The sequence below is a fragment of the Muntiacus reevesi genome, chromosome 9 (genome assembly GCF_963930625.1).
Source record: "Muntiacus reevesi chromosome 9, mMunRee1.1, whole genome shotgun sequence".
In the NCBI taxonomy this organism is placed as follows: domain Eukaryota; kingdom Metazoa; phylum Chordata; class Mammalia; order Artiodactyla; family Cervidae; genus Muntiacus; species Muntiacus reevesi.
The window spans coordinates 33,497,321-33,509,744 of NC_089257.1; the positions used below are offsets into that span (position 1 = coordinate 33,497,321).

The following is a 12,424-nucleotide window of genomic DNA, read 5'->3' on the forward strand; positions in this document are numbered from 1 at the left end:
CTCATAGGCACTTGAGAAATTATATGCATTTGGTAAAAATCATCCTAAATGTAAATGCATCCTAAAAAATGAAAATGTAAAATGCATCCTAAAAACATAGATAAAGCAATCTTCTTCTTAAATTTATAAATAATCATTTCTCTGGCCTTATAAGAAGAGAATCAGCCTGAAAAACTAACAGAAGGAAAAATACTTGACTTTGGTGCTAAGCAAACTTCCTTGCCTTTGGGTTTAGGACTGAGCCTCTTAGTCGGCCACTTAAGCCACTTCCTTCTTTGTTGCCTAACAATTGTAGCTTCATCCATATTAAACTAATTGCAGTTTCCTAAACCTACCCTGCTCTATTATACTTCTTTGAGCTTTTCTCTGTTGAGAACTTCCTTACTTTCTATCTTTGTCTAACAAATAGATTCTTCAAAACCCAGTTCAAATATTAGGTCTTATTTGAGTCGCATTTTCTTGTCTCTTCAGTGTCCTTCTGCATTCTAATAAACCTTCTATGCACGTCTTCATGAACTTAAAATAATGTACTATACTTATTTGTCCCCATGACTGGTGTCCCCTCCTAGGTAGGATAAATCCTCTAGGGCAGAATCCATGTTTTTCTAAAAAAAATTTTATTTGGAATATAATTGCTTTATAATATCACAGGGCATCTAGTTGAACTCTCTTTGCTATACAACAGCTTCCCCCTAGCTATCTATTTTACACATGGCAGTGTATATATGTCAATGCTACTATGGCAATTCATCCCACTCTCCACTTCCCCAGTGAGTCCACAAGTCCATTCTCTACATCTGTGTCTCTATTGTTGCTCAGTTGCTCAGTTGTGTTCGACTCCTTTGTGACCCCATGGACTGTAGCACCCCAGGCTTCCCTGTCCTTCACCATCTCCCAGAGATTACTCAAACTCATGTCCATTGAGTTGGTGGTGCCTTCCAACAATCTCACCCTCTGTCATCACCTTGTCTTCCTGCCTTCAATGTTTCCCAGCATCAGGGTCTTTTCTAATCAGTCAGCTCTTCACATCAGGTGGCCAAAGTCTCTATTGCTGTCCTGCAATATGTCTTTTTAAAACTTGGTATTTCCTTACAGTTTTCAGTACAAGATAGGTGCAAATTGAATAGAAATGTATGAGAGAATGATTGTTATCCATGTTTTCCAGCTGTGACTGCCCCATGACAAGAGCTTTTTCTGGCGGATGGTCTTTGCATTTCTGAGTGCAACATCTAATGCCAAGGGAAGATTAAGGAAAAGTAATCTGCATCTTGATACCAGATTTTAAAAGTCTTTTTTCACTCTAAGGAAAGAGCAGCAGAGAAAACACTGCCACTGAGGACTAAAAACAAAGATCTTTCACAAGTGTAACTGAGTCTGTTTACTTGTTCTGAGTATGAATGTTTGAATATACACAATGGCAGGGAAATAAGGTGTCAAATTCTACAGGCAAAAAGCCACAGAAGCAATATTTCAAAAATGGTCCATTAATTTCTTCTTTTACCTACCAACCACACAGCTTGAGAATATATTTTAAAAATCTGATCTTGTTTTAAACCATTAAAATAGTTTCCATTGTCTAAATAACAGCCAGTTCTCTTTATATTATTCCTGTTTGCAGCCTGTCCATGTGACCTGTTTTTTCCACTGTTGAACTGAAAGTAGTATCATTTCCATCCTGCTACTGCCTGATAGTACTGAGAAATGCAAGCTATAAAACTGCGCTTGTCAAGAAATATTAATGGAGGGGGTGGCCGTATACTTTCACAATGCTTAAAAGCTTAAGCTCTAATAATAAAAAGTTGGCTTTTATTCCCTGAGAACATCAAAAGAACTTGAAGGAAATGAAAGTAAAATCCAACGGGATTACAAAATTAAGGCAGAGTTAAGGAAAAATATTTTCAGTACCAGAAGAAATCTAAAATAAATAAAAAAAATAATACACTTGTGATATTGCTATCTGACCCAGACAGTTTCCATTCAGTTATGTAATTGGAGACTCTTTGAAGAATCTAGCCATGAACTCACTGGGGGAAGGCAGGAAAAACATCTTTCCTTGGATATCCATCTGGATCCCACCAGCTAGCTCGACTAGATAAAGAGGAAAATGGGTTTCTGATGGTTTAGACAGAAAGCACTAGAGCAAAACTTTGTCAAATGTCAGAATGGTAAGATCAAGGGATGGAGGCCTATCCTTGAACAGGAAGGGAACCACATCATACCCTATTGATAACCATGGGACAAGGTGAAGCTGTAGGGTTCAGGTGGGCAGATTAGTAATCTCTCCCTAGGAGAGTAATTACTCGCTAGGAGTAATCTCTCTAGGACACTGTTGTAAGTCTAGCACTGAAAACCACGCAGAGTCACTATACATGTTTGAGATTTTCAGATTTGAAAGCAATAAGGTAAAAATCTGTATCTTGATATATGACCCAGAATCCCCAGAAGAGATGTGTTACAAAATCCAATAAGGCCGATCAGTTGCCCAAAGGGACAGTGGTCCATTATATCTGGTTAACAGTGGAAAAGAATGTTCAATGAAACTTACCTTGTTAGTATATTTGTGCAAGTCAAGATTCTAGTAAATACGTAAGAATCAGCATGTTCTCAAAAGTTGCCTTTGACCACATCATCTTATGACACAAATCTTCAAAATACATAGAGAATAGAGTTGTAATGGCCTCCCAGGTGACTCAGTGGTAAAGAACCCACCCACCAGTGCAGGAGCCTCAGGAGATGCGGGTTCAAGCCCTGGCTCAAGAGGATCCCCTGGAGCAAGAAGTGGCAACGCACTCTAGTATTCTTGCTGGGATAATCTCAGGGACAGAGGAGCCTGGTGGGCTATAGCCCACGGGATTGCAAAGAGATGGGCATGACTGAGCATGCACAAAGTATTACTACTTCCCACTTCTCCCCAGCCCTTCTGATTGAGCTGTATTATTGTATATCTCTGAAAAGTCGTATTTAAAAAATAACTTTCTATCTTATCAAGGACTTATTTTGTATCTCAGATCAAGATTAAAATCATCTTTATAGAGAACAGATTCATAGTTGCTCAAAGGGAGAGGGGATTGGAGGAAGGATGGAGTAGGAGTTTGTGGTTAGCAAATACAAACTATTATATGTAGAAGAGATAAGCAAAAGGGCCTACTGTACAGCATAGGGAACTATGTCAACATCCTGTGATAAACCATAATGGAAAAGAATATAATAAAAATATATATATATGTATAACTGAATCACTGTGTTGTAGAGCAGAAATTAACACATGTTGTAAATCAACTATACTTCAATAAAAAAGAAAAAAGACTGAAAGGAAGGGTTTTGTTTATTTTTTGAGGAATGAAGTCTTCCTTTTTGACTGTATCTGTCTAGTGGAGATTTTCTGAATATTTCTGTGGTCACAGATTCCCTTGAGACTCATATAAACTCTCCCCAAGCAATTCGCTCTGCACAAGCCTGACACACACACTCACATGCACATTCAATGCTGTGTATACTCTTTCATGAGGTTCATGGATCACATAATTTTATCTGTGGATGCCAGTTTAGAAATTTCTGCCTTGTTGATCCTGTGTTTTTCTGGCCTCAGATAAAACTTTTAAGGACAAGAGTGCCTTTTATTCATCCTGCTTCTTTGCAGGAACACTTATGGATGGAGTGTCTGTGAAGTGAAAGGTTTTGTGTTAGATAGCAAGGATACAAATTTGCTAAATTTCTTTTCTTTTGAGGTGGAAAATTCCAAGTTCTAGAATGTCTAGAACTGCTCTATGTTTCTTTCCATCTCTACTTTAATGATCTGTGTGGTAAATCATTAAACATTCCACATAAATTACAATAATATTTTAACCAGGGTACAAGGGTTTTGTTTCTGAGCAATTTTTTTTTTTTTACCATATGAGGTTTAAAGGTTAAAATCTGAAAACCATAGCAAGGTTACCTGGCAAAAACAATTCTTTCTGGAGTCTTTCTCTGGCCTGCTGTGAAAAGCATCTTTTCTTCAGCCAATCAGCTTTATATTCACTGTAGTGGTCATTTGGCCACATGATATGAACCTTATAACACAGAAAGCAAATATCACATAAACATATATTATGCTTCTATGTACTTTGGTTCTCTACTATTGCTGTTTCTGAAAGTTATTTAAGGTTATCAGAGAATCAAATTAGCTCTTGCTTTTTTACTTTCTGTTTTTTAACTTACAGACTAAAAAGCATAGAATAAACTTTTGATAAAGAAAGAAACTGAAAGCCAAGGAGATACAACTGAGGTCTGAAGCCCCTTAAATATCACACAAGAAACAAAACCTGGCTAGATCTGAAGTTCTTGTTTTATATTCTTAAAATCTGTGGTCCCTGAACTTCCTGTGATGATTTGAGGTCAGAGATCAATTAAGATTCCTGCCAAGAATATCAGAAATAGTAATGGTGATGATGAGGTAGATAATAATAGGAGGAATAACACAATTGTGAGTGCATACTACACAATGAGCATTATAAATATAACTCCCTTAGTCCTCATACAACTTGTGGGAGAAGGTGTAACTAATATTCACATTTTCAGGTGAGGCAAGTAAGAGGAAATAACATGGTTAAACTCCCACAGCTAGCAAGCAGTGAACTCTGGCAGTAAAGTCCTTGATTTGAGACGAAGACAGAAGTGAGGGTGGATGACCTTGCTGGTCACACTTCCTCTTCTGATAGCCATCCTAGCAAATTTGGAAAGGAGAAACAGGCTGGGGCCATGTCTGCTTTGTGGTTTTGAGAGCTGAGCTGTCAGGAATCCTATATGAAGTCTTATATGTCTACTCACAAATTTGACTAAAAATATTAATCAATACAAGCTTTTGAGTGCTCACTGTATGCCAGCCACATGCTAACTAACATTACCCGTATTATCTCATTCACTCTTCACATCATCTCTAGCAACAAATCTTGTTAGTATCCTTCATTTCTAGATGACAGTAAACTGAGGTAGGGAGTATTCCTTGTATTAGAGAAATAGTTTGATTCTACCTTCAAGGCTGCCACTTACTGAAGGAATAATGAGCAACTTTGTATATTTTATTAAAGATAATAGCAGTAGGAATAAAAATAGTAATAATAATAGCAGAAGCTTTCACTTGGTGAGCATGCTGACTTGGCACCAGGCACTATGCAATCATGTTTTTTATACATGACTCAGTGTTAAAGAATCTGCCTGCCAATGCAGGAGACACAAGAGATGTGGATTTGATCCCTGGGTCGGAAAGATATCCTGGAGTAGGAAATGGCAACCTACTCCAGTATTCCTGCCTAGAAAATTCCATGGACAGAGGAACCTTGTGGGCTATAGTCCATGGGATTGCCAAGACATGACTAATTGAACACATTCCTGACTCTGATATATAATATATACATACATTAAATAAAATATAATTCATTATTTGAATTATTTGAGTCTAGACTTTTTATTTAAGTTGAGAAAGCAGGGAGAGATAATTTGGAGATAGTTACCTTTTTCCTGTCAAACATCAAGTCTTTGATCCCAATGTACACATCAAGAGCTTCGATAAGAAGTTTCCGAGCTTTTGCTGAATCAAGATAACAGTCAGGACACTGACAGTTGTCCCGGAGCCACACAGCTGGGTAGATAGAGTCTGTACCATCCTGCCAGATGATTCGCATCAAGTGAGCTCCATCCAGCACTTCTGCCTTTTGGATGATGCAGTCCATGTTTCTGGTCCTTGGGGGTAAACCTTGTCAGCTACCTGCTATAACAAATCAGTGTTAAAAGGACTCTCAGGAGGATCAGGGCTGAACTTGACTTCTAACAATTCAAATGGACTCTGGCTTCTGCTATTTGCTTGGGTTTGCGGTTTCACTTATCAGTGTTGGGACCTTTGTTCTGATGAGAGTATTTCATGAGCTGTAAACAGAAACACAGTGACTAAAAGTAAACAAGGTAAATGCTCTGTCATGATCCAGACAGAAAGAATTCCTTGTTTTCTCATAGCACTTTTAAATAATAATTTCAGAACCAATGACACAGGCACTTTTAAGCTTGCATAAAAGCTCTGGGTTTTTTTTAAGGGAGAAAAATACCCCACAAATTGAAAGTGTAACTGTCACACCTGTGCTATTTTAACTGATGACCAAATTCACTGGATCCAGTCAAACCAGGAACTTTCAAATCTCAGTTCCTAGATTCATTCTGCCCCCATTACTAGGGATGACCTTTCACAAACTTTTCTTTTCATGAGTCAGGCTATCTGTATCCTGGTGATCTGGCAAATAGAAGCTTAAATAAGTAAAGAGTTTGTTTTTCTTGTATAAAAAGAAGTCCCAACGTGACTGTCCATTACTGGTAATGTGATTTCACAGAACCATGGGAGACCCAGGCTACTCAGAGATTTTATCCTTCTGCTTGTTGCCCCATGTTTGCAAAATGACTGCTCCATCACCAATACCACATCTACATTCCAGGGAGGAAAAAGGAAAAACATCATGTGGCACTTAGGTCTAACTTATTTTCAACTCTTCCCCATCTAGCAACTTCCAGTTATATTTCATTGGCCAGAATTATATCACAATCTAACTTTAGCTATAAGGGAAGCTGGGAAATATAACTGTTTACTAGTTACATGCTTGCTCTTCAGAAATCAATGTTTAATTAGTGAACATGGAAAATAAGATGGACTCAACATGTATTCAGCAGCGTTGATCACATTCTTTAAGACTTGCTCATATAGGTATCTTCTTTAAACAGGCCATCCTGTGGCCTCTCAGACAACTACCAACGTCACTTATGCCCAGCCTTCCTTATTATTATTATTTTTTACTTTCATAATTATCTCTTTTATTTTCAAGTCTGGAACTTCCAAGTGATCTTTGTATCCTCTAGTGCAGCAGGCACATAGAAAACATTTAATATTGGAATGAAAACTTTAGCTTGACACATGAGGAGGAAAAAGAAGACTCTTTTCTGTATTTAAGTAAGATTGTACCTACTGTAGTAAAAGCATAACTTACATAACTTGATCAAGGACAGGAAACTGCCTGTGGGTCAGATGTTTTTATACAGTCCATGAGGAAAGAATAGTTTTTATATTCTCAAAAGGTATGAAAAAATAAAACAAGAACATGCAACAGGGAAAGTATATAGCCTGTAAAGCTGAAAATATACTATCTTCCCTTAAAAAAAAAAGTTTGCCAACCTCTGAGATAGAGAAATTTGACTACATTTACTCTTTTTCTCCTTACACTTCTAATATGATTTAAGAATCTGGTTATATTATCCCAGATTAACTGGAATCATCACTGTCCAGTGAAATATCTACAGCAATTACCCAGGTAAGCAGCAGGAGAAAGAGGCTGGGAAATACCAGAATACAGGTGATACCATCTTATGATCTCCTAAAAAGTAAGACAATTAAGTGGAAAAATCCATCTTATTTATTTTTTTCAAATTTTCATGTGTATTGGTATATATTTGAAGTTTAACTCATTGTCAATGAAGTGCTGACTAATAAGCTTGAAGGGCTTCCCTGCAGTTCAGTTGGTAAAGAATCTGCCTGTAATGCAGGAGACCTGGGTTCAATTCCTGAGTTGGGAAGATCCGCTGGGTAAGGAAATGGCAACCCACTCCAGTATTCTTGCCTGTAGAATCCCATGGACAGAAGAGCCTGGCAGGCTGTAATCCATGGGGTTGTGAAGAGTTGGACACAACTGAGCGAGTAAGCCACCACCAATGTTGAAAATGTTTTGTTTGAAAGGATTTTCATGAAACTTGAAATTTCACACATTAATTCTTAATAGATACATTGTTTGAAGGGTGCATCTTCTACCAAAGTAAACACTGTTCTGTGCTCACCCATGGCTCTGTACCAAGTCCCACTAACTGTTGAAGTGATCACACCTACAGATATAGCAACACCAACAAACACTTGTTCCATTCTAACCTGACATTTTTGCTTTTTCTCCCTCTTTTTTCCTTTATCTGTTTTTTTCCTTTTTCTACCTAGCAAGTTTGAATTGGAGAGGGAAAGTGCATTTCCAAGTATTAGGGGCACAGGGCTTGCCAGGTGACGGTAGTGGTAAATAATCTGCCTGCCAATGCAGGAGACACAAGAGACGGGTTTGACCCCTGGGTTGGAAAGATCTCCTGGAGGAGAAAATGACAACCCACTCCAGCATTCTTGCCTGTAAAATTCCATGGACAGAGGAGCCTGGCATCCTCCAGTCCAGCGCGTTGCAGAGAGGAGGACATGACTGAGTGACTGAACACACATGTGTACACAGACTCTTCCCCACCCCACTCCTTTTGGTCAAATCAATGTTCTGGGAAGGGTATTCTGGGAGAGGAGGCCACTTAGGAGGGTGGCTGATGGAGGCTGCCTGAGGCAACGGCAAGAGAGTGGCAGAACTGGAAAGACCTGGGTGTTGCTAAAGTTAAATTGTTTGGGTATCTATGAAGGAACTTGGCAGGTTATTTCTGTGCTTCACAATCCCTTTCCGAACTTTATGACAAATGTGAATGGTAATCCGAACAAAAGGAGGGAAAGGATGGGAAAAGAGTTTCCCTCTTTAACTTTTCTTGATTTATTTAAAGCTTTATTGGGATAAGTGGGATGAAAATGGAAAACAGAAAAAAAAAAAAAATCAATGGACATTGTACTTGAAAACAAATTCTCTCCTGTAATGTATAGGCTTGTACGTGTGTATGGATTGTTAAAATCCATTTTTCAATTTGACTTGTTAAAATTGAGCTGGGTTCCTGTGGCTGATTCATGTTAATGTTTGGCAGAAACTAACACAATTCTATAAAGCAATTATCCTTCAATAAATAAATAAGTAAATATTAAAAAAAAAAAACAAAAAACTGAGCTGTGTTGAAGCATAATGACCATTTAGTTATTTGATAAGTTGTTGTGTTTCTCTGAAGAAAAAAGAAAAACCAAAACATTTGATGCTCATAGCTATATATATATATATATATATATATATATATATATAGAGAGAGAGAGAGAGAGAGAGAGAGAGAGAGGCTTCTATGGAGGCTCAGATGGTAAAGAATCTGCCCACAATGAGGGAGACCCAGTTTGAATCCCTGGGTCAGGAAGATAGCCTAGAGAAGGAAATGGCAACCCATTCTAGTATTTTTGCCTGGAAAATTCCATGGACAGAGGAGACTGGCAGACTACAGTCCCTGAGGTCGCAAAGAGTCAGACATGACTGAAAAACTGAGAACTCACGCTTTCCTCCTGGGGACCTCAGAGCTGAGTGCTGTGGCAAGCTGTCCCCTCTCTCTCTCTCTACATATGTATCTATATATGTTTCTCAGTGAGACATTTTTGCTGAGTTAAAACGGTCCTATAAAATGAAAATATTTATTTTATACGTATTTTGTCTCTTATTATTCACAATTATAATTTAGTTCATGAAATATCACTTGAGTTTGGTGGGAGGAAGTTGTGTTAATGTCCTGAGAAAGACTTTGGGTTAATATCAGGGGGCTTACTATCTAATGGGATAGATTTCTTTTCATTTCATCCCATCACTTGATGTGTGTGTATGTGTTGTCATCTTCCTTGCTAACTCACCATATTTTCCCCCTTCAGAGTTATAGACTTTTGTTTGGGACTCCTGTTTTGCTCAATAAATTGTTTTAGAGATTATCTTACTTCTGTCATGGGTGTGGTTTTTGTCTTCTTTAAAGTTTTACAAACTCAAAATTTCCCAGCTGGCTTGGAAAATCAAGAAAGTAGCACTGAAAGTTATTTTATGTGCTGGTCTTGGGAATAACATAAACTTAGAACTGGAGTCCGAAAGAAAAATCTATGCTATTGTTGGGTTGAGTGATTTCATCTGATAGCAAGGAAAATGGAAGCTCAGAAATGCCAGGTGTGATTTGTCCAAGCACATAGTGCTGCCTGGTGGGAGAGGTTGCCCCAAACCTGGACTGGCCAATCTACAGTACACATTTAAAAGTGAACACCTGCTAGTTCTAATCCAAGGGAGTGCAAAAATTCCTCAAATGCTAATTGCAACTAATTTGAATTATAGGTTTTGGGTAGGATTCTCAAGAAATTGACCCAGAGACTGCATAGTTACTATATGTAAAATTAAAATTGATGGAGGTTAATAATATACACCAGAGAAGGCTGATTCATCTACTAGATTACTCACCGTTCAAAATAAAAACTGTCATTTTCCAACTGTTTTTCTGTAATGGAAAACTAGATAGAGAAGACTCATGTTATCAAATATCAGAATCTGTTAATGTCTTTTTCTTCTTCCTTAGGTAAGTCATCAGCCCTGCTGTGATCAAACAGGATTTTCTGTGTTTGACCTTCTGTCTTTAGGTTTTAGGATTAAAAAAAAAAGATCAAAATGCAAGAAACAGGCAAATTGCATGGGTAAGTATATGAGATGTATGTACTAAACCATGTGTTCAGCACTTTCTATGTGGTAGCTGCTCTACTGATGCTTTCAGTTGAATAAACCTTATGTAATCCTCTGGAAAACATTGTGAGATCCCTGCCATGATTCCTTTTTACAGATGATTGGAGATTTAAGAGGTAAAGAAACTGACTTGAAGGCAGAGGAAACAGAAACCATGGCCACTACACTTGACTACCTCATGGAGAATCTATGGTCAAATAATTTTCCAGGCAATAACTTCAATTTAGCAAAAGCGTACTTTGAAAATAGCAGCTAACTCTCAAGATTGTTGGTTGTTGGTTGACCTCACCATCCGACATTTCATCACTGAAAGGAGAGGACAGGAAGAAGTTTTCCAGACATTACACCATAAAGGCTTAAAATATTATTATTCTTTTATATATCAACCCTTAAGTCATAAAACTCAATTCATTTCCACTTGGTGAGGTAGAGGTTGACCAGACCACATTTGTAGTATGTGAATCTTAATATGGTTTGAGTATATACATACTCTACTCATTACTTTTGCTACCTAAGTCGTTTGAAATTTTAGAAGTTGTTGCCTTTTTTTGCTAACTTGATTTAATAAGTGACTGAGTTACTTAATAATTCATGAGTGTACTCTCAGGGGAATAATGAATTCTATGAAACCCTTCGTAAAACCGGTCCATTCTCTTGAGTAGGTTTACCCTTCTGCCTGCTCACTTGTTTGAAGTATCACATTTTATGCAAATATTTCCTTCCTAAGCTATTAAAAGGAAAAATTTAGCTTCAATCTGGTGACATTATTACATTCAGATTGAAACAAATTATCAATGCATTTGTTTATCAAGGTAAAGCAGAGTACTGGTCTACACAGTACTGGGCCTAGATTTTAAGAAGGTCTCTAAATCTTTGAATCAGAATATATATTCATTATGAGAAATCCTATGCTTTTCAAAGAAAACCAATTAAAAATTTCTGTCATACTTCCTCTTGAGCTATATTCAGGCAGCAAAATAATTGGAGAGGGATACAATAGCCTTAATTGACCAGTATTCTAAAAAAGCACATTATATTCAGTGTGGGAGCTTAACAAAGGGCCACCATATAATATGCAGTCATTTCCTTTGGGCTGGACTGTGGATTGGTCAGTGAACATTTTCAGATTCCAGCCAGAACCCTTCCTCCCCCCCATCACCCAGTCTACTTTTTTAGACAGTATCCCCTCTGTCCTCTCTGAATGCTTTCTGGATCTGCTTAGGGACTGCAAAGCAATTTGACTACTAGACTAAGCCAAACATAATTGGGAAGGGAAGCTGCCAAGAAGCAATCAGATCCACTGCATTCCAAAATCAAGCCTATTGCAAATGCCTGATGGACCATCCTCATCTCAGCCCACAGGGCTAAGAGACTCATGTGACTGGATTTCCAATTGGATGCCCCCCCCCCCCCCACCAAAACCCTAATCCATAGACCTGGATCCACAAGTTCCTCCAAATGAGAAAAAGTTGAACTTAACCATACCTGTTCTCAGATGTGCGTTAGACCCCAAACCATGCAAAACTTACCAAGGCAGGAAAATGTAGGCTTTACTGTTCACTGTCCTCTGGACAGGGAGCCTTCGGTGCCTGTCACCACCCAGTTGAATCTGCCTCCAGTGTCCCTGTAGTGCTCTGACTTGTAAGTTTTCTTTCTGCTCCTGGCAGCTCCACTGCTGCCCTGCCCCCAGACACAGCTGAGGCTTGCAAATGAGGAAGGATGTCCCAATCTGAAGGTGTAGCAACTCCTGAGGGGAGCTTGAAGGTGAAAAAAAAAAAAAAAGTAAAGAGGTTTTATGGCCTAGAGGAGAAGCAGTTAGAAAAAGAAAATCCTTTAACTCCTACTAGTTCCTGAAGCTGCGAAACCCCAGGACTCAGTGCAACTTACATTGCCTTTGTTAGAATCTTTCTGATACACAGAGGACAGTTCTCAGGTTCTCACCCATCTTATCTCCTGCCCCTGAGCTGGCAGCAGCAAGTGCAGGC

The 12,424-nt window shown here is 38.3% G+C and overlaps 1 protein-coding gene across 3 annotated transcripts in view; it reads right to left on the reverse strand.

Moving 5' to 3' along the window:
• Positions 1-12,194, reverse strand: part of BBOX1 (gamma-butyrobetaine hydroxylase 1) — a 68,133-nt gene extending 55,939 nt beyond the window's left edge. The window contains exons 1-3 of one of the 3 annotated variants that reach the window (XM_065944605.1): positions 11,969-12,194; positions 5,493-5,746; positions 3,938-4,052 (exon numbers count right to left, since the gene is read on the reverse strand). In XM_065944605.1, coding sequence (XP_065800677.1) covers positions 3,938-4,052; positions 5,493-5,711 — 334 coding nt within the window. In that variant the 5' untranslated portion in view covers positions 5,712-5,746; positions 11,969-12,194. Of the gene's footprint in view, positions 1-3,937; positions 4,053-5,492; positions 5,750-10,163; positions 10,184-11,968 lie in introns of those variants that run through there. The other 2 variants (XM_065944604.1, XM_065944606.1) reach the window with 2 other exon arrangements.
• Positions 12,195-12,424: the final 230 nt, after the last annotated feature.